A 23,855-nucleotide genomic window follows, 5' to 3' on the forward strand; every position below is an offset into this window, starting at 1 on the left:
AACTTTTTATTGAGATTATGATAGTTTACAACCTTGTGAAATTTCAGTTGTACATTGTTGTGTCAGTCGTGTTGTAGGTGCACCCCTTCACCCTTTGTGCCCACCCCCCTACCCCCTCCCTGCCTTTCCCTGGTAGCCACTAATCTGTTCTTTGTCCACATGTTTAACTTCCTCATATGAGTGGAGTCACAGAGAGATTGTCTTTCACTATTTGGCTTATTTCACTTAACATAATTCCCTCAAGGTCCATCCATGTTGTTGTGAACAGAACGATTTTATCCTTTTTTATGGCTGAGTAGTATTCCATTGTATGTGTATATGTGTGTGTGTGTGTATATATATCTTCTTTATCATCAGTTGACGGGCACTTACAACCAGTGCATTTTAATATTAGTTATTTATTTCACATACCACAATAAAAGATCACAGACCCCGCTCCCCCCACCCCCACTTTAAAAGGCAAGCTGTAATTCTGAAGAAAATGATCAGCGAGTGTAGGAAGGACTTCCAGCCCAAAGGGAAGCCAGAGGACCCAAGTCCAGCCATCCTCAGGGGCTGGGACCCTGTCCCAGCGGAGGACAGTGCGCCTTTGCGTGGGACGAGGCTCGGTGCTGAGCCAGAGGTGCTCCGCACGGACTTCCCACTGAGAACAGAAACTCAGCAGTGAAAGCCACAAAAGGGGAAGAAGCCAGCAGCACCACTGTCACAACAGCGTGTGGCTCTACCCCTCGCCTCAAATGAGAGGGAGGGGACGTCTGCTGTGGCCAGACCCTGAGCCACAGCGCAAGGTCTGCTCTGGCCCAGAGTGGACCGTGAGCAGACCAGCAGCCGGGAAGGGAACTAGGAAAGGCCAGTGGGCAGGAAAGGAGGGGAAAGGGCCTACAGACGCACAGAGTTCCACATGCTAGTGAAACCTCACGTCCTCCAGGACTTCCTCCTCTGAAAAGGCCGCGCAGCCCGTGCACGCAGCCATCCGCCAGGGGGCGGCAGCAGGAAAGGGAGCAGGTGGCCGGTCCCTGGGCGCCGAGGCCTCAGTTGGCCGTGCTGCACTGCAGGATCTGATGAGGGGCGAACAGCTTCCGGGCGCCCGTGGCCTCCCCCGGCTTCCCCAGCACCGGGCAGTTCTCCTTGTTCTCAGTGCTGTCCAGCCCGGCAGGCTGGCCCAAGGGCTTCTTGAAGTAGCAGAGGCGGCACACAGAGTGGTACTTGTCTGCTCCTCCGATCACTTCGACCTGGCCACGGGGACACAGAGGGCCTGGACTGAGACGGGCACCGCCCCTCGGGGCCACGGCCCGCCCCGCGGAGAGGGCAAGTGGGAGCTACCTCTTTCTCTGTGCCCAGCCTCTTGGTGTAGGCGGCCTCGCGGAAGCACTCCATGCACACCGCCGTCAGCTTCACCACGCTCTCGGCCAGGGGCACCAGGTTCAGGATGGCCCCGAAAGCCTACAGGCCCAGGGAAAGACAGCAGGTCCGCACATGCCCCTCGCAGGGGACAAGCACCGAAGCCAGGGAACTCTGCCCTGACCTCGCTTGCCCCCGACTGCCATCCCCGGCAGCAGACGGCATCCAGTCTGGGAAGGACTTACTCCTGGGCAAACGAGGGAGCTGGTCTGGCTTGTCTGAGCACCCGGGCAGCTCGCAGGCCCCCCAGTGCCAAGCCCCAGTCTTTCGGGGGGCGTTGTGTTGAGATGGAGGAGAAGGGCGCTGGGCGCCCTTCTCCATGAACAGCCCTGTGCCTGCCAAGGCCCCTTCCTCCCTCCCGATCCCGTCCCAAGACCTGGACCAGACAGACGCCTTACCTTCCTCTGGAAAGTCCCATCCAGTGCGGCCACGATCACGGTCTTCCCGGCGTTGGCCATGGCCTCGCTGAACTCCACGATGTCGGGGAACTGGAAGGGGTGGGAGAAGGCTCAGTCCTCCGGGAGCCAAAGGCCACTCCAGCCACTCGATCAGCGTGGAGTATGAGAACAGGAGGACCCTAACCCTCCCAGCTGGCCTGAGTTTCTGCGCTCAGTCCCTGCTGCACGTGGCCGTACACGTCCACGAAGGCCACGTCCCTTCACCATTCCGCCAGCATCCCCCGGCAGAACCAGGTTCCGCTCCACACCCAAGCACCGAGGACCTGTCACCAGGGTATGTGGTCTGGCTGGAGGTGTCCTAACACTGCGATGGTCAAAGGCTCGGGCAAGAGGGCTGCCTGGGGCTTGAACTCTGCTCTTGGTTAGACCCGTTAGCTGTGGCACCTTGGCCATGACTTCATGTTCCTGAGCCTAAGAAACGGCAAGGAAGGCGCCCAGTGTTGTTTAGGGACCAAAGGTACTCAAATAATAAACAGATAATGTGCCATGTGACACTGTGAGAAGGGCCCGGGATTCCACCAGCCATTTACAGAGCAGGATGACACAGCTCGCCTGCCCTTCTAAATACAGGGCTGCAGAAAGGCCATTGACTCAGTAAGGCAAATTTCATTTTAAATGGCCCAAGGAGAGGCTGCTACTTAAATCCTTTGGTGAGTTTTCATGGGTCAATCCTATGCCTTCAGCGTTTATCTAACTAAATTGGTCTCTGGGCAAAGGGTCTCTCTCCAGGCCGCTCAGGCTGTCATCATGGTGCAAAGTCACTAAGACCCGAGCGCTTAGCAAGAAAAGGACCATGAAAGTGGTTAGAAAAACCAAGAGCAATTCAAGTGGAATTCAACCGAAGCCAAATCTGACACCCTCTGCAGAGCGGGCCGGGCCTGAGCTACAGAAACGGGCACCCCCACCCAGAGACTCCAGCACAACCACACACGCGTCCCCCCTTTTCTCTGGAGGACTCGTCACGGGCCACAGAAATGCAGCTCCCAGCCAGTGAGGAGCTGCCAGCCAGCACCCCTCCCCCTCCCGCAGTTGTCACAAACAAATCTGTTTCCAGACATTGCCAGCTGGCCACTGGGTAGGGGCCGGGGGACGAAACTGCTTTGGGCTGAGCACCCTGGGCCTCGCCCTGCACGCTGAGGCAGACGTCAGGACACCGGTCCTTCCACGCCAGGGTCTGGGGACCCTAGGAGCGTCCTCGGACACCCCCCCCCCCCGCCACTGCACCAATGTCCACAGCAAAGAGCGCGGTTCTGCCACTGGAACACGTCGCCCCAGTTCACAGGCCACCTCCCCCGGGAGTGAGGAGCCCTGCACCCGGCAGGGGTTTCTGAACTATCACAGATAAGGGTGGAGCAGCCCAGGTTGTCAGCAACATTTCAGAATGTCCACTGGTAACCACGTTACTGGTATTTCCTTTTATTGCCCTTAGCTTTTTAGGTTATATTATGGGCTGAATTGTGTTCCCTCCCACCCCGCAAATTCGCCTGTTGAAACTCTCACCCCCAATACCTCAGAATGTGACCTTATTTAGAGAGAGGGGTTTTTGCAGAGGTCATCCAATTAAGGTGAGGTCAGTAGAGTGGCCCTAACCCAATATGACTGGTGTCCTTATCAGAAGGGGAAGTTTGGACCGAGACACACACACAGGGACGATCTTGGAGGTGAGGACACAGAGAGAAGGAGGCCGCCTACAAGCCGAGGGGGGAGCTGGAGCGGATCCCCCCACAGCCTCAGAAGGAACCAACCGTGCCGACCCCCGGGCTCCCGGCCTCTGGCCTCCAGGACTGGAAGAGAACCAATTCCTGTGGTTTCAGCTGCCCAGTCTGTGGTTCCCGCTACAGCAGCCCTCGGACACCAATACAAGTTACACTTAACATGGAACCCCAAAGTACTTAGTAAATTTAGGTTTTCTTAGCAGACAAAAGTAATTACAACATAGGATTCGGGTGAAAAATAACAAGAGGGGCTTCTTGGTGATGACAAGTTTGCCCACACAGGGTCATCTGCCTCGAGCCATTTCCTAATCGAGTTCTGAGGAGGGGGAGAGAACCCGAAGGAGAGATCGGGAAGCCCACAGGCACACCTCCGCCGTCGTCACCACCTTGCCAAGAGCGGGCTGGCTCTGGCCACGCAGTGGACGACGCCGGCTCTGCCCCCACGACGGCCTCGCTTCCTGCGAACGCAATGGCGCAGAGCAAAGGCCACAAAGGACAGGGACGAAGAATGTGGCCAAGTAAACCCTCCAAGTGCGAATGGCAAGAGACTAAAGAATTGCCACAGACAGAACACAAAGGCAATAAACAGGGAAGAAACATTCACAGCACGCGACAGAGCAGCCCCGGTTATGTCACATCTGCTAGAAAAAAGACACACCAAGAGAAAAATGGGTGGAAGACCTTGAAAGCCAGTTTACAAGAGGAGAAATAAATACAAGTAGGTAATAAACACGGAAAAAGATGTGAGCCACAGTAGGGAAGAAAGAGAAACGCAGTCAGAACAGGGCGTGTGTGTGTGCGCGTGTGTACACAGACACACACTCGCACCATCTGCCACCTGGCCCTTCGCCCTTCTCTCTCCTGGGGATTTCTGAAAAGGCTGGCTGTCTCACCACCACCCCCTGCCCCTCTGCCCCCTGCTGTCCACTCTCCGTGAGTGCTCTCCATCCGTGAAGCCACCCTTCAGCCGCTTCCCAGTTCTCCCAGGGTTAATTCCTAACTTTTTTTTTTCTTTTGAGGAAGATTAGCCCTGAGCTAACATCTGTGGCCATCTTCCTCTACTTTATATGTGGGACACCTGCCACAGCATGGCTTGATGAGCAGTGCTAGGTCCCCACCCAGGATCTGAACCTGCAAACCCGGGACGCCAAAGCTGAACGTGCAAACTTAACCGCCGAGTCACCAGGCCGGCCCCTAACTCCTAAGTCTTTACCCATGGGCCTGGCCTGGCCTGCCCTGCCCGAAGCCATCTGGCCTCCTTTGCACTCCTGAGACACGCTCGGGAAGCAGACTCCTGCCTCGGGACCTCCCCCGCTGCCTGGCTCGCTCCCTGGCTCTCCTTCAGGCCCCTTTCTGACCATCCCCTTAAGCATCACCCCCACCTTAGCACTGTCCCCCTCACGCTGCCTTTTTCCTCCAGTTGTCACCAGCTGACCCGTTAGGTATCTCTCTCCCCTAACTGGAATGTAAGCTCAAGGGCAGACACGCTGGCTGCATCCCCAACACCTATGGCACAAGCTCAGAAAATATTTATTGAGTGAATGAATGAATGAGATTGGCTGCTTGACCAGCAATTCCACTTAGTAAATAAATCCCAACATACCAGACGGCAGCCCAGCATGTCCGCATACAGACGTGCGTCACAGCCTTGAAATGCCACATACAAGGGGGCAGCCCAAATAAGACCTGGTATATTCCTAAGGATGAGTATTTGGTGACATGGAAAAATGGTCACAGCACATATATGAGCCCAATCGATAAAAGAAAAACCTATAGGGACTGGCCCGGTGGCACAGCGGTTAAGTTCGCATGTTCCGCTTCTCTGCGGCCCCAGGGTTCGCCGGTTTGGATCCTGGGTGCGGACATCGCACCACTTGGTAAAAGCCACGCTGTGGTAGGCGTCCCACGTATAAGTAGAGGAAGATGGGCATGGATGTTAGCTCAGGGCCAGTCTTCCTCGGCAAAAAGAGGAGGATTGGCAGTAGTTAGCTCAGGGCTAATCTTCCTCAAAAAAAAGTGAAAGAAAAATCTATAAAGACTAGAAGGATATAGACCAACATGTTGTGTTTTTTGTTTGTTTTTCTTGGCAGTGACAAGAGAAAAGCAGCCCCCAGCAGCAGGAGCGGGCCTGGCACTCAGAGCTGGCCCTTGGTGTTGTCCTGTTGACTGTAATCAATTTCACAGAACAGGAGCATCAGGCAAGGCCACTCTGTGACTGTGATGGATCAAGACAAAAACAAGACCCCTCCATAATCACGTGAGAGCACAGACAGAACAAGGACACTGGCCCCCTCTCCTGGCTAACAGGAGTGACCGCTGCTGCTTTACTCGTCGCGAATCACCCTCTTTCCTGAGGACACGGAATCAAGAGCCAAGCCAGCCTCCTAAAACTCTCCCCAGAATGACCCAGCATGAGCCCCAGTCCTAACAGCCACGTCCTCTGCAACCACCACTGAACGCCCCTGCTCCCGGGTCTGTGTTGTCCCCACAACACTAAACCTGACCTGTCCCTCTGGGGCCGTTCCAGGGGGTCTCTGGATGTCAACAGCAGTCAATTGTGGGCTTTTTTTCCCCTTCTGTGTAGGCCTAACTTTTTCTAGATTACACGTTATTATTTGTGTAGTAAAACAGAGATAAATTCCAGAAAGAGTTTTTAAAATCACGGCTTCCCCTACAGCCAAGCCACCACGCAGTTGTTAACCAACACACAGGGGCGACCTCTGCAGGGCTGGCGTGCCCGGGAGCCAGGTGCCCACCTACCACGAGCATCCTCAGCCTGCGGCCTGGGGTCTTCAGATGCATCTCTCCCAAACACCAGTGGCTTCCAGGAAGCACGCCGAGTGCTTCTGTTCCTGCCTGGAGTTGGGGGGGCTGCGCGGATGCTCGACTCCGGGCCTTCCTCAGGAAGGCCTCATGGTTACTCTGTGAAGTCCTTCTCGCTGATTCAGAACACGGGGACGCGGGGGCTAGAAGACCCTTCACCCCCTCCATGGGAAGGGAGCGGCAACCTCCTGGACCCAGAATTCCCTGTAGAGGAAGGGCCCCAGGGGCGAGGGCAGAGCGGACGGCTAGGGATGGGGCACCAGTTACAGAAGCCAGAGTTTACTTGCTGGCCAGGGAGGAAGCAGACATATAAGTGGGAAACAGGACTGGGGGGCAACCGGCCCACTGGCTCCTAACCCAGGGCGCTTGATATCACCAAGGAGAAGTGAGAAAAGGAGGGCTCCTGCCAGGGTGTCTGCTCAGCCCTGTAAACACGCTTTACATAAAGTCAGGGAGCAGAGCTGTCGTCAACTCACCCCACCAGGTCTGGAGGGAGGGAGGGCCTCCCCAAAGTTCACGTTCCTTGTTCTGAGAGCCACACCCCCCAAGCGGACCCCAAATTTCTCAGATCCGTCCCGAGACTCCAGTTTGGAAGAGGAAGGGAATGGCTGTGCCCCTGTTGCCCCCGCGAGCTCACCTTCTCGCCTCCACCGTAAAGCCACGAGAGAAAATACAAATGTACGTGTGCGCGTGAAGACGCGAGACAGGCATCTGCGGGCCAGAAACGGAACGGCCAGAGTGAGGTGGGTGCGCAGGCAGACGCAGGCTGCCAGGAGTCCGTCTCCACAGGCGACACGCCATCGGACCGAAGCGTGGGGCTGTGACTCACAGAGGACAGGACAGCGGGAGCCGCCTGACTCCGCCCCAGGAGCCTGGGAGGCGGGGCGGGCAGAGATCGCTAACCACTCACCAAACGAACAAACAGATTTCTTTAATTTCCAGTTCCTCTCCCTCCAGGACCCAGAGCTAGACCAAACGCACAGTTAAAGGATTGTGTGCCCAAATTCCAGTGGGGAGGCCAGCAGAGGCAGTGCGTGCACCTGTCTCCTGGCTCATGAAAACCTCACACAGGGACCCTGCACATTTTCCCCTTTCCACTGTCTGGACGAGGCCCCCACGGCGATCTGAGAAGCTGAGTGTGACGGGGAGCCTCTCTGGGCGGCTCCCCCACACGGACTTGGAATACGTTTCTATCACGTGAAACTACTGACAGCTAGGGTTTATTTGATACAGCAGCTCACGTTACGCTCACTAGCGCCGGTGAAGGCGATCACAACACCGCCTAAGGGCTGAGCAGGCCCCTCGTGAGTGAGCTCTAGTTTCATTCATTCAAGACGCACTTGCTGACACAAAAAAATTCCAAAGCACGGGAGAGAAACTAAGATCACAAAGACAGCCCTCAAACTCAGAGGAAACGGAAACAGAGTGAGCTGGAAAAGAGGAAAAGACTTCAAAACGAGATTTTCAGAAAGACAACGCAAGGAACAGAATCAATTAAAAAAACAACAACAGTAAATTCTTCAATAAAAATGAGTATATGTGAATTAGAGTAGTAGATATTAAAAAAGAACTGACCGGAAATCCCAGAAATGAAAAACAGAGTCATGGAAACCAAACACACCTTGGGAGATCCCACAGAAGGCCTTGGGGAGAGATGGGGAGACAGCTGAAGTGATCGTGGCTTCCTTCTTCCCGCAGAAATGAAGTCACGAGTGCTCAGATTTAAAAGGCATGTCAAATACAAAACAGGGTAAGTAAAAACAACCCCCGCCAGGACACACCATTCTGAGAGAGAATGGACCGACTACCTGCCCAGGGAAGGAATCACGGGATCGACAGCAGCCTTCTCATTAGCTGCAGGCAATGCTGGTGCTTTTCCAAAGCCACGAGGAAAAATAATGGCCACCCTGCCATTTACTACCCAGCGTAAACTGGAGAACAAAATAAAGACATTTTCATACCAAGACCGGCAGAACTTCCCATCAACACGTGGTAGCTGCAAGAACTACGAAAGGATGTATTTCAGCAGGAAGAAAAATAAACCCCTAAGAACATGCAAGAAACAGCAACGAGTCAAACAAAACCAAACCCTCCCCATACACCAGTGTTGAGAAATCTGTTTTCTTTGTTCACTGTAAAGTAAATATATATTTTGTAAAGGTACAGTAAGTCCCGTATAACAATAATACAGAAAGCAGTAAGGGGAATTCAAAAGGTATTCGGACACTAGTTACCAGGTTAACATTGTTTCCTTTACTAAAAGATCAGAAATAGAACCAGTAACTTCCAAACCAGCAGAGGAGAAAGGAGGACAGTGAGGGGGTTTGTAGGAAGAGCCATGCCAGGACAAGCCAACTTACAAACTGCCCTTCATCGATGCCAATGACGGCCACGCCCAGGGCCTCCTGCGCCGCGTCCCGGAGCTGGCAGGCTGGCAGCGCCTCCATGGTGTTCCTGGGGAGAGAAGCCAGAGCGTCCATAGGGCGGAGGACACTGGGGAGAGGAGAAAGCAGAATGCAGGGGCCAGGGAACAGCTCTCGTGACCATGCGTCGCCCTGCAGAGCCGCCTGCGATGTCTGCCTAGAGCTCTGAGAAGCCAGCACCCGTGGGAAGGCAGCCAGGGAGAATAAAGGACCTTGTTCAGAAAACCGGCCACTCAACACAGGCTGTTTCACTTCACACTTTGGACTAGAAGTTAGCAATGCCTGACACGAAGCTCAAGCGAGACCCAAAGGTCTTCTCCGCTTCTATCCAGCGGGCCGGGGGCAGACACGGTGACCTCATCAGGCCCAGGGCCCAGGAGACTTTTAGGGGCCAACAAAATGTTTTAACTTCTTTTAAAAGTCAGTAGAATAAATAAATACAACTCAGGCTGGGTTATATTTGTCTTGCTATCAATGCAATCATAAAATGAAATTTTTGATTTTTTTCTTTTTATGGAGGAAGGGGCCCACGAAGGGAAAAGCCCTAACATGGCTCTGGGCAGACCACCAGCAAGGCTCTGAGACTGTGCGCCCTGCGCCCAGGAGAGACAAGCCTGGGACTCCAACCAGCAGGAAGAACGTCCTCCAGCTGGCCCCTCTGGCCACTCAAAGGATCCCTCCAAGATCCAAGAGCTGCTAACCGGCACAGCCAGGAGCCAGATCTCAGTCCCGCAGAAGATTCCTACCCAGCAGAATCTGAAAGCGAAAGGCATGTGTGGGAAAGCGTGGGAACATTCCAGTGCATCGAATGACACAGTGGACCCCACCCCGCCCCACACCAGGGTCTTTTTGAAGAGGAATGCCACTCTTTGTCCTCTTTTTAAATAGCTTCTGTGTTTTTCTACAATGTTATTTTCTTCTGTTTCATTTTTGTCTGCTCCTCTGACCTAGCCTTCGGAGGCGCCGGCAGTTTCCTGAAGCCTCAGCAGTTTGCAGCTGTATTTATAACAAAACAAAATGCTTTACAACTACGGCTTGGTTATCTTGCCATAATCCTACTTCGAGATCTGGGAAGAATATGCAACTATTTTGTGCATTTTAAATTCCCTCGTTCCTCCCAAAATAGAGAAAATGGCGAGCGAGCAAGGCAGGAGGCCAGGTCTAGCCGCGGCAAGGACAGTGTCTCTGGGGCCTTGTTGCTGCCAGTGCTCGGTCGCTGCTGTGGCCCCTACAGCCCACGTTAGACAGGACTGGTGACACTCAGGGCAGAGCTCCGATTTACCCCCGATCTGAGTGACTCTGCAAGCCGCACGTCTAGTCCCTGCAGTGTTGCCTGCTCCGCTTTCATCCTCCTCCCGGATGCTCCCCGCATCCCGTGCAGCCGACACCACATTTTAGGGACGAAGAAGCAAACCCGGACACAGAAACGAACTGCATCAGACAGCAGGGCCAGGAAGCATCACTCAAACCCCCACAGTTGTAAGTCCGAGTCCTGGGCACTCTCTGCCCCACCACCGCCTGGTTGGAAACCCCACGCTCCACCCCGGAGCCAAACACTGGGCGGCTGGGAGACCGCAGGCCCCGGGCGTAGCGCAGCATGGCTTTGCTGCTGGGGCTCAGGCAGACAAGTCCCGAGGACCCGGAAAAGAGCGTCTCAGGCTCGGAAACATCAGGCCCCAATGAGCTGCCAAGGAACGGGCAGGAGTGGGACTAAATTTAACCCCCCGACCTCAGGTTACAGACTGAAATGTCCACAGGGCGCAGGCAGATCAACATAAAAGGGAGATGCACCAGGGCCACCGGAGGACAGGGAGTCAGCGAGGACAGCCAACCAAAAACATGAAGTAAAAATTAACATGCAGGCCACACAAAGCCAGTTTGCAGCCTCCACGCAGGCCCAGAGCAGGGTTTCCCAGCCTCGGCCAGACACCATGACGTGTGGGCCTGGATCATTCTTCCTTGTGGGGCTTCCCTGTGCCCTGTAGGATGCTGACTCACTGGATGCCAGTAACATGCCCTCCCCTCCTCTAGTTCTGCAAGCTAAAAACGTCTGCAGACATTGCCAAATGGCCTCTAGGGGGTCAAAACCACCCCCGGTTAAGAACCACGGGGCTGGAGTCCTGTGAAAGGCCAGTCCCAGGCGACCTCCCAGGCCACGTTGAAAGTCTGCCGATTTGAATGTTTCAGCGCCAGGCCTCAGCGGGCTTAACCATCCCCACTAAAGAGCTCTGACTGTAGGTTTTGCATCCTGTGAATTTTCACGGGGCTTCTCAGAAGAGGCGTCAGGACAGGAGGTGGGGACTGACCGGTCGTGGGTGGAGAAGTTGCTGCTGTACCGCGTGTCCTTGGCGTACTTGATCACCAAGCACTTGTACTGGGCAATCTGGAAGCGACGGACGCGTCTCATCAGCTCGGTACTGCAAGGACAGAGGGTCAGCTGAGGCCCACGGCTTGAGAGTCAGCGAGGAATTCCCCAGCAGCACAAGCCGCGCTCCCCAACACTCTCTGGGCTTGAGACCCACCAACAGATGGGAACACCGCAGAGCGGAGCATGGGAAAGAACAGAGGACAGACAGGGCCGGCACTCAGAGTCCACAGTCCGGACCTGAGAGGGACATACAAGTGCCATATGTCACCCAGGGCCTGGAAATCATAAAGGCACGTCCAGGTTCGAAGTCATGCTCTGTGGGGAGGGCGGCAAGGACCGGCCCTCTGGTGGTCTGGGGAAAGGCTGGAGGGGTCAGTTTCTCAGGGATGTGGTGCAGTGGGTGCAGGGCAGAGGGGTCGGGGCCAGCAGACTGCATTCATTCCAAAGTAATCTCATCCAGAGCGCCTCCTCGTCTGAGTTAAGTTCAGGAGAACTGTTTGTGCAACTAAGAAGCACTTTCCCTCTGGGTCCAAGAGCCCACCCTGAGCCTCACTCCCCGGCGAAGGGGTTTGAGCTGGAGGGACCCCCCAGGGCCATGTACGAATGGGCCAGGGAAGCTACTCAGCCGGCTCCCTAGCCGGTCCTGGTCCAGTCCGGGGATGGTTCTCACGTCACGGGGCAAAGGCGCCCCGGCTGGACTCCTCAGTGTGGAAAGGATCGCCGTTTCCTCGGAAGGAAACTGTCACACTGGAAGGACGGTGCTGCTACTGCAGGGCGCAGGGCCTGGCCCACGGCAGACACAGGTTTTAAAAGACCTGGATGCCCCTTTCCGAGTGGTCCCTAGTGAGGGGCTACACGGTAAGCAGCTGTGACCAGCTCCAGAAGGGAGCGGCGGTTGGACGACCCTAATGGGAGAGGGGTTTGACCTGGGCGGGAGGGGGACGAGCGGCTGGCCAGGCCCGGATTCCAGGGAGGAGCCGCATCCTGGGCGGGAGCGCGGTCGGGCAGCGGGGCTGTTCTGGGGGCGCTCTGAGAGGGGCGGTAGGGGAGGAGGACGGGGCCCTGGGGGCCTGGGGGGGAGGAGGAGGAGGAGGTGGTCCCGGCCCAGCCCCGCCCCGCAAGGCCATTACCTTTTCCCTGAGAACATGGGTCCGAGAATCACCTAGGAGAGAAGGAGAGGTCACTTCGGGGCACGGCGCGCGCCGGTCACGCTCCCGCCCCCGCCCCCGCCCCCGCCCGGCTCCCGCACCTGGATCTGCCCCCGGGTCTTGCTGGGGGAGCCCGGCAGCACGGTGGGCAGGTTGATGTAGTTCATGGCGCCTCCGGGAAGCTCGAAGCCCAGGGACCTCCACTGCCGCCGCCCCGCAGGCTCGCGCCGGTTCCCGCGCCGTCCGCCCCTACGCCCAGCACGCGGGCCAACCGGGAGCCGGCGCCGCAGCCCCGGAGCCAATCACCGCGCGGCCGCGGCCTGGCGGGAGATTTGACCGCAGCCCTCGCCCTGGTGGGCGGGGCCTGGCCGCGCGCGCGCGGGGCGCACGTCCCCGGGGCGGTGGGCGGGGCCTCGGGGGCGTGTCCGACCGAAGCCTCGCCCGCCCCGCCCGCCCCGCCCGCCCAGTGTAAAGGGCGGGGCGTGCGCCCACGTGGTTGCAGGCACCAGCATGGATGTCACCGGCGAGAATCCCGGGAGGGAGGCTTCCTGGAAGAAGATGTCTAAAGAGGTAGGCGGATTACAGGGAGAGCCTGGGGCTGAGGAGCGTAGCTCAGAGATCAGAAGGGAGTTCTAGGAAGGAAGCTCAGAAGCCATCTAGGCCACTCCCTCCCGTGTGCGCCGTTGAGCGCCTGCTGTGTGCCGGCCCCTGAAAGCTTCAGCACTGTGATCCATTTTACTTCTCGCCACAGGCAGGCTTTCGTTAGTCTGATGTTAAGGGTGGAGAAAATTGAAGCCCTGGCTATGTTAATATCTGTAAACCCAAAGGCGATTGGGGTCGGAGTTCTGATGTTAATCTCAGGTTACACAATGAGTATGGAGAATGTGCCAGACCGTGAAGGATGCAGAAAGACTGGTATTATTTATTTAGGGGTGGTTGTGAAGGTTAGAAACAACATATGCAAAGCACTTGTTATGATTATCATTCAGGTACAATTTCCCACTTAACTAGTTTTCCTGCATTTCAGGCAGTAGTTCTTTTTCTGCTCATGGACACATCTGAGAATCTGAGGAAAGTTATGGATCCTGCCCCCAAGAAATCCCATTCTCTGTCTCTGTGTCACACACACACACCTCTACAATATCAGAGGACTCTCAGAAACCTATTCCAGTATCATTATCATAAATCATGGCAATAAAGATGATGATAGTCACAGAGTGCAAAGTATGGCTGTAAACATCCTACAGGAATAACATTTACAGGCTCAGATTGAACAGATCCAAAGACCCCTGGCCAAGAAGGCTGCTGACCGGGAGGAGGAGGTAGCCCACATTTGAGTGATTAGCTTTGCTTCGTTTACACGCCCGATCCTTTTAACCTTGTGAGGCTGCTGTTGTTATTATACAGATGTTATTATACAGATTATACAGAGGGAGCTCAGACCCAGAGACTGTAGTAAGTTGCCCAGAGTAAAACAGCCTGTAAGTGATGGAGCTTGGATGGCACCCTGACGCCAGAGCCCAAGACACCCTGTCTTCAAATTTCCCTGTGCAGGCTTCATCCGTTCTCTTGTGCCTTTGAGCCCTTTCTCCAAAACCTGGTTCCTCGTTACATTCTGTGTTAAGTCTGAACATCTTAGCCTGACGTCCAAGACTCTCCTTCCTCCAGCCCCTGCTTCTCAGCCTCACCTCTGTTTCCGCAGTCTGCCCAGTCAGAGTTTCCAGACTGACCTTTGATCCCTTCCCCCTCACCTCTGTGCCTTTGACTGTGCTGTGTCCTCCTGCAGTCAGAATTGTACGTCAGGGAACATCAGCTCCATGACTCTTTCTCTGCAGTGGCCACCCTGCTCCCTGGCCCCCAGATCTTCGCTGCCGTAGGAGTAGAGCCCGTGGTGGTGATGCGGGGTCGGTGAGCCGAGGAGTCGAAAGAAAGATTTCTTGGACTCTCAAGATCTGGCAGTAGTGCTCTTTTATTTAGAGAATAGTGTGGAATAGCATGGGGACAGGGCCCATGGGCAGTCAGAGCTGCTGCGTGGGGACAGGGCCCACGGGCAGGAGGAGCTGCTGCTGCTGCCCCGAGTTGAGGGTTAGGGCCAATTTTATAAGGCATGGGTATGTGAGTCATCTCTTTACAAGACAAAGGGAAGAACATGGAAAAAGTTAAAATGGTATCAGTGCAGGTGGGCTCTGGTCATTGGATGATCCCATGACTTTTAGGTAAGAATCAAATCGGATTAAGTAAAGGTCAGAAGCCACCACCCTAAATCAGTTACATGAGATTGCCAGACAGCAACCAACTTAAGTTCTTGCCTTCCCCATTAAGAGTTTCTAGGGACAAGGTCATCTCTCTTCTTCTTCCTGGTACAGAGAGGGAGCCACCTTTTACAGATAGAGATTTACCTTACAAATATAAATGTGTCCCAACAAGGGCAAGTTCCATTCCTCAGAGCCTCCCTCCCTGTCCCAGTTTATCAAAAGCAATCAGCTCCAAACAATCCCCATGCCAAAGAGACATATCCTGGGGCGGCCAATTTCAGGTCCCTAAAAGGTCATCCCCCCTTCCGTCACAAATGCAAATATCTCTCAAAGAGCAAGCAAATTCCAGTCCTCAGAGCCTGCTTCTCATCTGTAGTTTTAAAAGTAACCAGCCTAAAATCCTCATCAGTGGCACTAACTGGGACACATTTACGGGACCTCATCTCTCTGTTAAGGCTGTCTGCTGGTTAAAGGCATGGCTGTCACTCTAGACCACAGATCTGAGAACATCTGCAATGTTGTATCCGAAGCCCCTAATTAATTAGTGGGGGGGAGAGTGGGGAGCACGTTGCCAGCCTGGAGACTGGAGGGCCTTGAAGGAAGCTGAGGGCATCTGTGAGAGCCTGAGATATTAGGGAGGAGGCTTCTCAAGGCGGAGAGGAGCATCCAGGCGTGCCACAGGGGTGGGGGGTGGGGGTGCACACTGTGGAGAACAAAGGCCTTATGGGAGCTTGTATCTGTGTCCCCTAGGAGCTGGAGATTCAGTACAGCCCCAGCAGCTGGGTCGTCCGACGGGGAGCAGAGGAGACCCTGAGGACCTACTCACAGATAGGAGACGAGGGTACTGGGGGACTCTCGTGGCTGCTCCGGGTGGACTTCAGCATGTGGCAGTGGTTCAGAAGGCCGGGGCGGGGAGGAGCCGCTCTCCTGGGCAGTCCCAAAGTCCAGGCCCTGCAGAAGCCTCGTCTGCTCCAGGCCAGGCGTCCAGGAGCTCTCGCTGCAGGACGACCAGAGACAGGAGAGGCCCAGGCGACCACGTCCCACCTCCCCTCCTGCCCCACCAAGCGGCCCAGGCCCTTAAGGCCACATACCACAGGGGCACAGGGAGGTGGGTGGAAAAAGGAAGGCCTCCCATTTGGCTGCTGAACGTGGGATGTTGCTATTTATAAAAAAGCAAAGAAGCCTTTCTTTTTCTTTCAAGAAATCAGGGCTTGGGAACCTGTAAGCTCTGAAGCCCCAAGGGTCATGTCCACCCCCGCCCTGTGTCTCCGGAGTGCGACCATGTGATTTTCACACTCGGTGAAGTGTTGGAGCCAGGCTGGGGCAGCGGTTCCCCCGAGGAAGTGTGGGTGAGAAGGCAGGCAGCCCCTCCCCTCAGTGGGAAAATGGGGTGTTGGCAAATGCTGTGTTTCGGCAGAGTGAACAGAACTCCCACGCCTGGTGCATCTCGACACTGACATAAGCCAGCGAGGGGAACAGGCTTGCGGAGGTTTGTCCCAGCACATTCCAGCCCCCTCCCTGTCCCGATACCTGCGGGGCGGAGCTGTTCCCTGGGCTCTTCAGAGTCCCCTTCTGTGCCCAGCTCTGTGCCAAATGCATCTTTATTTGCTCAATAAATATTTGAGTGTGCAGTGAAACCTACCTGAGCCTGCAGAAACCTGTTTGTCCATCTTAATGGTCTTGAGGGAGAAAAGGGCTGCCCCCGTTGAGAGAGGGACTCGCTCTAAGAAGAGTGTGCCGCCTGGAGCCCTCGGGGCCTCTCTTTGGTAGCTCCTCTCCATAAGCCCTGCGGACAGCTTCAAGTGTCCACTCCACCCCGCTTCCTTGTGTCGAGGCTCCAGCTGGCCCAGGGGTGCTGCAGGTGCAGAAGCCTTTTCTCAGATGAAGAACAGAGCCCGATAACAGGGGGCAGTCGGCCGGGCGAGTGAGCAGAGCCCCGCGTGTGCAGGGTTGGAGCTGTCTCTATTTAAAATGTTGACACTTTGTTCGTCATGGACTTTTTGGCGTTAGTTTTGATTTTTTTTAATTGCATTCAAATATAATTTGTCTTTGTATTGGTCAGTTTGGGCTGCCGTAACGAAATGCCACGGACTGGGTGGCTGGAACAGTAGGAATCTATCTCTCACAGTTCCGGAGTCCAGGAAGGGCAAAATCAAGGTGCCAGAGATTCAGTTCGTGGCGAGGGGTCTCTTCCTGGCTGCAGATGGCTGCCCTCCCTCTGTGTCCTCATGTGGCAGACAGCGAGCTCTGGGGTCTCTTCCTCTCCTCATAAGGGCACTAATCCCATTGCAGGGACCCCACCCTCAGGCCCTCATCTCAACCTGATTGCCCCCCCTAGGGCCCCGCCTCCTGATGACATCGCATTAGGGGTAAGATTTCACCGTATGCCTTTGGGGGACACAAACGTTGAGCCCATGCAATCTTCATTACTGAGTTTTTTGGTCCCCCCTCCCTCTGCCCCATTGTGCACAAACTCACCCCACCCCGGTCCAGGCCCTGCTCCATGAGGCTGACTTACTCAGGCTCACACTCAGCTCCCGGGTAAGAGGGAGGAGCAGGTTGACAGGGTGATGGCGCCGGCAGGTCAGTACCTGCCCACCAGCCGGCCTCTCCTGGCGGAGTGCCCCCAACCTCCCCAGTGCTGCCTGTGGCCTGGAGATTGCCTCCTTGGAATCAGACTCACAGGAGGCGGCCGGGAATGTAAAGTGGAAATGATGAAAAAGCCTCCTGCCCACCCAGAAAGGCGGAGGGGAAAGAAAACATGTTTTATTATTGAGTAAAGATTAAACCAAACTGCCATGCGCATCACAGGCAAGCCGCTGCAGAGACTGCAAAGCCAGGAAGAAATCTCACCCTTTTATGTGGCCGGGCAGATGCCCCCCTTGCGTACCTGCTGTCAAGATCAACATGCCTGTCCTCAAGCACGGGGACCTGGCAGCACCATCTGCCACACTAGTCCATCCTAAATCCACCTGGTATTTAGGGTGGCCATTTGTGCTTGCAAACTGCCTTTATCCAGAGGAAAAAGAAACCTTTCGCATCTTTATGACTGAGAGGCAATTTGACCCCTGCATAAGTTAGCCAGGAGCCTGCATTCCTCCGGTGGAATGGTAATGGTGAGGCAGAGGTGGGCGTGGGAGCGGGTGGGGGTCGGGTGGGGTGGGGGTGCATGGCCAGGACAGGACAGATAGGAGGGGTGGGGAAGCGCAGGGGCACTATCTTCCTTGATGATTACATTTCAAAGAGATGGCTCCCAGGTCCTTGAGAAAAATATTCCTAGGTTATAAAACTGGCTGGAGACTCATTTAGCTTTTTTTTTTGCTGGGAAAGATTGGCCCTGAGCTAACATCTGTTGCCAATCTTCCTCTCTCTCTTTTTTTTCCTCCCCAAAGCCCAGTGCATAGTCGTATATTCCAGTTGTAAGTCCTTCTAGTTCTATGTGAGCCACCACCCCAGCGTGGCTACTGACAGACGAGTGGCATGGTTGGCGCCCGGGAACAGGACCCGGGTCACCAAAGTGGAGCACACTGAACTTTAACTGCTAGGCCATCAGGGCTGGCTCTCATTTAGCTTTAAAAATATTTACAAACATCTCAAAGGGATAGAGAAAGGATTTACAACTGTAAGTTCCCTCAAATAAATGCTCTAAGGGAGGGAGATAAACTCTTTTCCTTTTTTGTACCAGGGAGAATTATTACTATTATTTTATTTGTATTCGTCCTTACAGTGTTGACCTATTAACTTACAATGTCCTCTTCTAATAAGCAGACCACCTTTACCCGCCAAGGCCTGGCCTCCCTCAGGCTGGGCACACGGGGCTGCTGGGCGAGCATGGGCAGACAGCAGAGGGAGGCTTTAAGAACTACTTCCTCTACCAGTAGGTTTTGGTGTGGTTTTTTTTTTTTTTTTGGTGAGGAAGATTGGCCCTGAGCTAACATCTGTTGCCAATCTTCCTCTTTTTTTTCTTCTCCCCAAAGCCCCAGTACATAGTTAGGCATCATAGTTATAAGTCCTTCTAGTTTTTCTATGTGGGATGCCTTCGCAGCATAACTTGATGAGCAGTGTCTAGGTCCACGCCCAGGATCCCAACCAGTGAACCCCTGGCTGTCAAAGCAGAGCCTGCGAACTTAACCGCTACGCCACCTGGTGGCTCCTCTACCAGTTTCTAAACTTGTTTTACCAAGATTCTTAGTAAAAATATATTGTACAATAAACTACACAAGTAGAGAGAGAGAGAACCACAGTCAGGGGGTCTCGCCTCTGCAGGTCCAGCAGCTCGCCCAAACCCCGCGACGGGTGCACATCTGAACTCGTGGTCCCCCGAACCACGCCTCCCCCAGGAGGACCAGCCGCCAGCGAGGTGGGTGGGGCCCCGTGACCGGCAGCCTCTGCTTCTGAGAGGGTCTCGGGGGGCCCCCCGTACCATCTCCGATTTTTCCTCTCCAACAGAAAAATGAAAGAAGCAAAACAAAGGCACAGAAAATACCACCCCCCGTTCTGTTTTATTGTGGTAAAATACACAGAACATGAAATTTACCGCTTTACCCATTTTAAAGAGTGCCATTCAGTAGCAGTTAGTACATTTGCAATGTTGTGCGACCGTCACCTCTATTTCTAAAACACTTTCATCCCCCCACAGGGAAGCCCACCTGTTAAGCAGTGGCTCCCTATTCCCCCTGCCCCCAACCCCTGCAACTGCTCACTGCTCTCTGTCTCTGGATTTGCCTATTCTGGACATTTCGTATAAATGGAACCACACATATGCGGCCTTTGGGGTCTGGCTTCTTCCCCTGGCATCGTAATGTTTTGGAGGTCCGTCCACGTTCTAGGATATGTCAGTCCTTCATTCCTTTTCATGGCTGAATGCTATTCCATGGTGGACGTGTATCTTTTTTACCCGTTCATCTGTTGACGGACATTTGGGCTGTTTCCACCTTTTGGTTATTGTGAATAATGCCGCCGTGAACATTCACGTACAAGTTTTTGTTTGAAAGCCCTAATTTCTTATTATTAAGTTCAAGAGACAAAGCCGTTCTACCAAACTGTATATATTGCAAATGCTCACGGCCGCCTTGTGCACTGAGCTCAACGTGGACCAGCGGGAAACGGGGACAGCTCCCCTATCTGCAGACCGCACGTTAAGTGGCCCGGCTCCGCACCGTCTGCAGTTGGCTATGTTCAGGTAACAGTTGTTTTCTGATTACAAAAGGAGCGTATGCTTACTGAAAAAGATTTTTAAAAATAAAACCATCAATAATTCCACCACCCATTGTTAACATTTTGACTTGGTTTCTTTGGTCTCTTTTTTTCTCCTAGGAGAAAGCATTCTGTATTTGTAATGTGCAATCCTGTTTTTTGTTTTTTTTTTTTTGTAAGATTGGCACCTGAGCTAGCATCTGTTGCCAATCTTCTTTTTTTTTCTTCTTCTTCTTCTTCTCCCCAAAGCCCCCCCAGTACATAGTTGTGTATTCTAGTTGTAGGTCCTTCTGGTTGTGCTGTATGGGACACCGCCTCAGCATGGCCTGACGAGCCATGCCATGTCCGTGCCTGGGATCCGAACCAGCAAAACCCTGGGCTGCCGAAGCAGGGTGCGTGAACATAACCACTAGGCCATGGGGCCAGCCCGGCAATCCTGTTTTTAATAGATTAAAAACATTAAAAATTCATTCTAATCCAAAAGAATTGAAAATAGGTACTTAGATACACTCGCTCATAGCAGCGTTACTCACAATTGCCCAAAGGCGGAAACAGCCCAAATGTCCATCATTGGATGAATGCACAGACAAAATGTGGTATGTCCATACAGTGGAATAGCATTCGGCCATAATCAGGAGTGAAGTTCTGGTACATTCTAGAACATGGATGGACCTTGAAAACATTATACTGAGTGAAAGAAGCCAGGCACAAAAGCCACGTATATATGCTTCCATGTATATGAAATGTGCAGAATAGTAAATCCATAGAGACAGAAAGCAGCCTGCCACCACCCACCGGGCCACCTCCTAGAGAGAGGAGATTTCTCCTTCTCAGGGTCAGCTGAGTTTTTAACATCTCAGGGAAACTTGTCCGGGTCGTTCATCCTACAGCCGCTTGGTTTTAATTGCTTTTCAATTTAGAACATCAATTTCAAGATCAGTTTCCTAGTTTTGGCACCAGATGAATCTAGCTGGTCCACCTGTACTTTAAGGACTCTTGTGCTAAGTAGATGGCTACCTTTTGATGAACGCACTCTGTTGCTGAGCTTGTCAGGCACAAACATCTTCTCACTGTGCTCGTGGGCGGGTAGGTGGCAAACCCCCACGGAGGCCAATGGGCAGTGACCTCAAAATGACAAATGAATGGACCACCTGGTCCAGAAATTCCACTGCCTAGAGCACGTCCTACGGATCCGTGTGCACGTGTGTCATAATGCCTGTGCAAGGCTCTTCGCGGCAGGGTTGTTTGTGATAGCTGAGCCCAGATGCCTCTCGGTACAGACTGGTTCATCGTCTCTTGATCCATTCAACTGATATTTATTGGATGCCTGACCTGTGCAGGCCCCCCATCTATGCGCATGTGACCTGTCCGTGAGCAAAACAGACCGACCCCTGCTCCTGTATCGCTGTGACTCTTGGTGGGCAGGGGAAGATGATAGACAGTCACATAAGGCAGAAGGAAACATCACCGCCTGTCAGAAGGGGCACATGCTATGGGAGACCCGGAGCAGGGGAGGGGATGGCAGAGCGTGGGTGTGAGGGTGGTCGGGGGTCGCCCCTGGGAGAAGGTGAACAGGGGAGAGTGGATTCTGTAGAGCTGCAGGGCCTTCAGGGGAGTGTGGGAGCAGTGAGGGACTGAATCTTTGTGTCCCCCGCCCTGTTCGCAGGTTGAAGACCTAGCCCCCTGAGTGGCTGTGTTTGGAGGTGGGGCCTCTAAGGAAGTGATTAATGTTAAACGAGGTCATAAAGGTGGAGTCCTGATCCCTCAGGGCTATTGGAAGAGACGTCAGAGAGCCTGGCTCCCGAGCGGGAGAGAGCTGCATGCACACACACAGAGGAGGCCATGCGAGCACGCAGCAAGAAGGCGGCCGTCTGCCACCCAGGGGAAGGGCCCTCACCCCCAACCCTCCTTCCGCCTTGAGCTTGAACTGTGAGAAATCGGTGTGTGCGGTTTAAGACCCTTACTCTGTGGCATTTTGTTACGGCCGCCGGAGCGGACTAAGACGGGAGCCCTGGGTGGCTTTGAGCCTTGGAGCGATGGGATGGGATGCCCATTCCAGCTGGCTCACACCCGTGGCTGTAGGGAGTCCTGTGGAAGCAGCAGAGTGGCTGTCGCCGCCTTCCAGGGGAGAGGTGAAGAGGGATCCCGGGTGGTCTCAGTGAGGGTGGGGAGGAGACTCCAGAGGAGGGAGAGCCAAGAGAATTTCCTGATGACTGGACATGGTTGTTTGTCCTAAGCAACTGGTGCCACTGGTTAAATAGGTTAACGTGCAGCCGTAGGATGGAATACCAAGTAACTGTTTCAAAAAAGAAAAGAGGGCCGGCCCAGTGGCACAGCAGTTAGGTACGCACTTTCTGCTTCGGCAGCCCAGGGTTCACTGGTTTGGATCCCGGGTGCAGACATGGCACTGCTTAGCAAGCCGTACTGTGGTAGGCATCTCACATATAAAGTAGAGGAAGATGGGCACAGAGGTTAGCTCAGGGCCAGTCTTCCTCAGCAAAAAGAGGAGGATTGGCAACAGTTAGCTCAGGGCTAATCTTCCTCAAAAAAAAAAAAAAAAAAGAATGAGGAAGCTCTCTGTGGATTGGTTGGGAAAGCTCTTCCAGAGATGTTAAGTGAAACAGCCGGGCAGAAATGCCTTTAACATGCTGCGATTTGGGTTAAAGGGGGGGAGATTCTGTATCATGTTAGTGGGGGTCCCTGTGGCTGGGGCGGAGAGCTAGGCAGATGGCAGAGGGGAGGGAGCATTTCACTGAAGAGGCTGTTGTGTATTTTTTTTAACCGTATAAACATTATTTCTGCATAAGAAAAATTAATGGCATTCACTTATTTGTTAATTAATTCTCAGCTCTTAATTTTCGCAGATTAAATTCCCCTAAACGTTTAAACACGATTTACAAAATGTGTTTAATTCTTAAAAAACACTTTAAATTATAATCACAAATGCAATATATCTGATTCGCTTAACAGAATCTCATGGTTCTAACTAGTTAAAACTTATCTATCTAGCAATAGGTCGACTCTACTAAGCGTGTCCTGCAGAGTGGTCTGCGCCCAGCGTGGCACGTGGACCCGCGTGGAGCCTGTCTCGTTCCGGTCGTTAGGTCCTTGCAGAAGTCACATGTCAGGCTCTGAGCAGCTGGTCGGTTGAAGGTTTAGGAGACGAGAAGTCTCTCCTGACGCCTCCGTGGGAAAGGGAGTGGGGGCCCCCAGAGCGCAGCCTGCCACATCTCTTCTAAGAAGCTGCCCCCCAGCCTTGTGCCCTCACTCCAAGGGCAGGGGGGTGGGCAGACATGGTCAGTGATGGCAAAACTGGTTTTGCAGCCACTTTGCCTGTCCTGCAAAGGCAGCCTGGTCCCCGACTTTGGCACATGGGAGGCTTAGCATATACCACGGTTTTTATTTCTCTGGGCCTTGAGCTGTCCGGCTGAAAGGGAGCTGGTCATACTACATGGAGTTTGCATCCTGTTTTCGCCCTTTACGTCCTGAAATACTCCAGCTTTTCCTTTGTCATTAGTGCATTTTAGGTCCAGGTTATGCAATCTTTGCCTGTTCCGAGGTCATGAGGATCTATTTTCCTTTCTAGGAGCTTTGTTGTCTTCTCTCTCACATTTAGACCCTGTCGCCCACCTGGTGTGAAGTTGGGGTCAAGAAACTTCCTTTTCCATTTGGATACTCAATTGACCCAGCCCTGCTTATTGAAATGTTTATTGGTTACGTACTTTCCTTTTTCTTTTTTCTTTTCCCACACAATTTTTTTTTAAGTGCTTACCGTGTGTCAGGTCCTGGGTTTACAGAGGAGGGCAAAGCAAAGCCCTTGTCTTCACAGAGCTCCTGTCCTGGTGAGGGCACAGACAGACAGTAAACCAGGTGGAAAATATGTCAAGGATGGATGAATGCTGGCATAAAAAATAATTCAGAGAAAGGGGATATACCGTAAAGTATTTAAGCAGTGTCCTACCACAGGTCACTGGGCTGTGCCCGATCTTTTGCTATTATAAATGGTACTAGTGTGGGCATCTTCACAACAGGTCCCTGGGAATATTTCTGGCTATTTCCCTGTAATAA

The 23,855-nt window shown here is 53.6% G+C and overlaps 2 protein-coding genes and 1 long non-coding RNA gene across 5 annotated transcripts in view; 2 read left to right on the forward strand and 1 right to left on the reverse strand.

The window, feature by feature from the left end:
- On the reverse strand, window positions 1-12,708 carry TK1 (thymidine kinase 1). 2 transcript variants are annotated; one of them, XM_044744481.2, is made up of 7 exons: window positions 12,438-12,708; window positions 12,319-12,350; window positions 11,127-11,237; window positions 8,758-8,851; window positions 1,800-1,889; window positions 1,324-1,443; window positions 1-1,232 (listed from the first exon to the last, which is right to left on the reverse strand). In XM_044744481.2, the coding sequence occupies exons 1-7, from the start codon at window positions 12,501-12,503 to the stop codon at window positions 1,032-1,034; spliced, it is 714 nt and encodes a 237-aa protein (XP_044600416.1). In that variant the 5' UTR covers window positions 12,504-12,708; the 3' UTR covers window positions 1-1,031. The 2 variants fall into 2 exon arrangements, with proteins under 2 accessions (XP_044600416.1, XP_070339834.1); XM_070483733.1 differs by lacking the exon at window positions 1,324-1,443 and having other exon boundaries at window positions 12,438-12,595.
- Window positions 11,697-23,855, forward strand: part of AFMID (arylformamidase) — an 18,159-nt gene continuing 6,000 nt past the window's right edge. Inside the window, exons 1-3 of one of the 2 annotated variants that reach the window (XM_014863172.3) lie at window positions 11,697-12,046; window positions 12,839-12,906; window positions 15,342-15,432. In XM_014863172.3, the coding sequence (XP_014718658.3) occupies window positions 11,848-12,046; window positions 12,839-12,906; window positions 15,342-15,432 (358 nt within the window). In that variant the 5' untranslated portion in view covers window positions 11,697-11,847. The remainder of the gene's footprint in view (window positions 12,047-12,838; window positions 12,907-15,341; window positions 15,433-23,855) is intronic. The other variant, XM_044744478.2, reaches the window with a different exon arrangement.
- Window positions 19,739-21,580, forward strand: LOC139040086 (uncharacterized). The gene is made up of 3 exons (XR_011493961.1): window positions 19,739-19,773; window positions 20,066-20,179; window positions 21,454-21,580. It is a non-coding gene; the product is annotated as an uncharacterized lncRNA (long non-coding RNA).

This window comes from Equus asinus, chromosome 13, assembly GCF_041296235.1.
Source record: "Equus asinus isolate D_3611 breed Donkey chromosome 13, EquAss-T2T_v2, whole genome shotgun sequence".
NCBI classification, from domain to species: domain Eukaryota; kingdom Metazoa; phylum Chordata; class Mammalia; order Perissodactyla; family Equidae; genus Equus; species Equus asinus.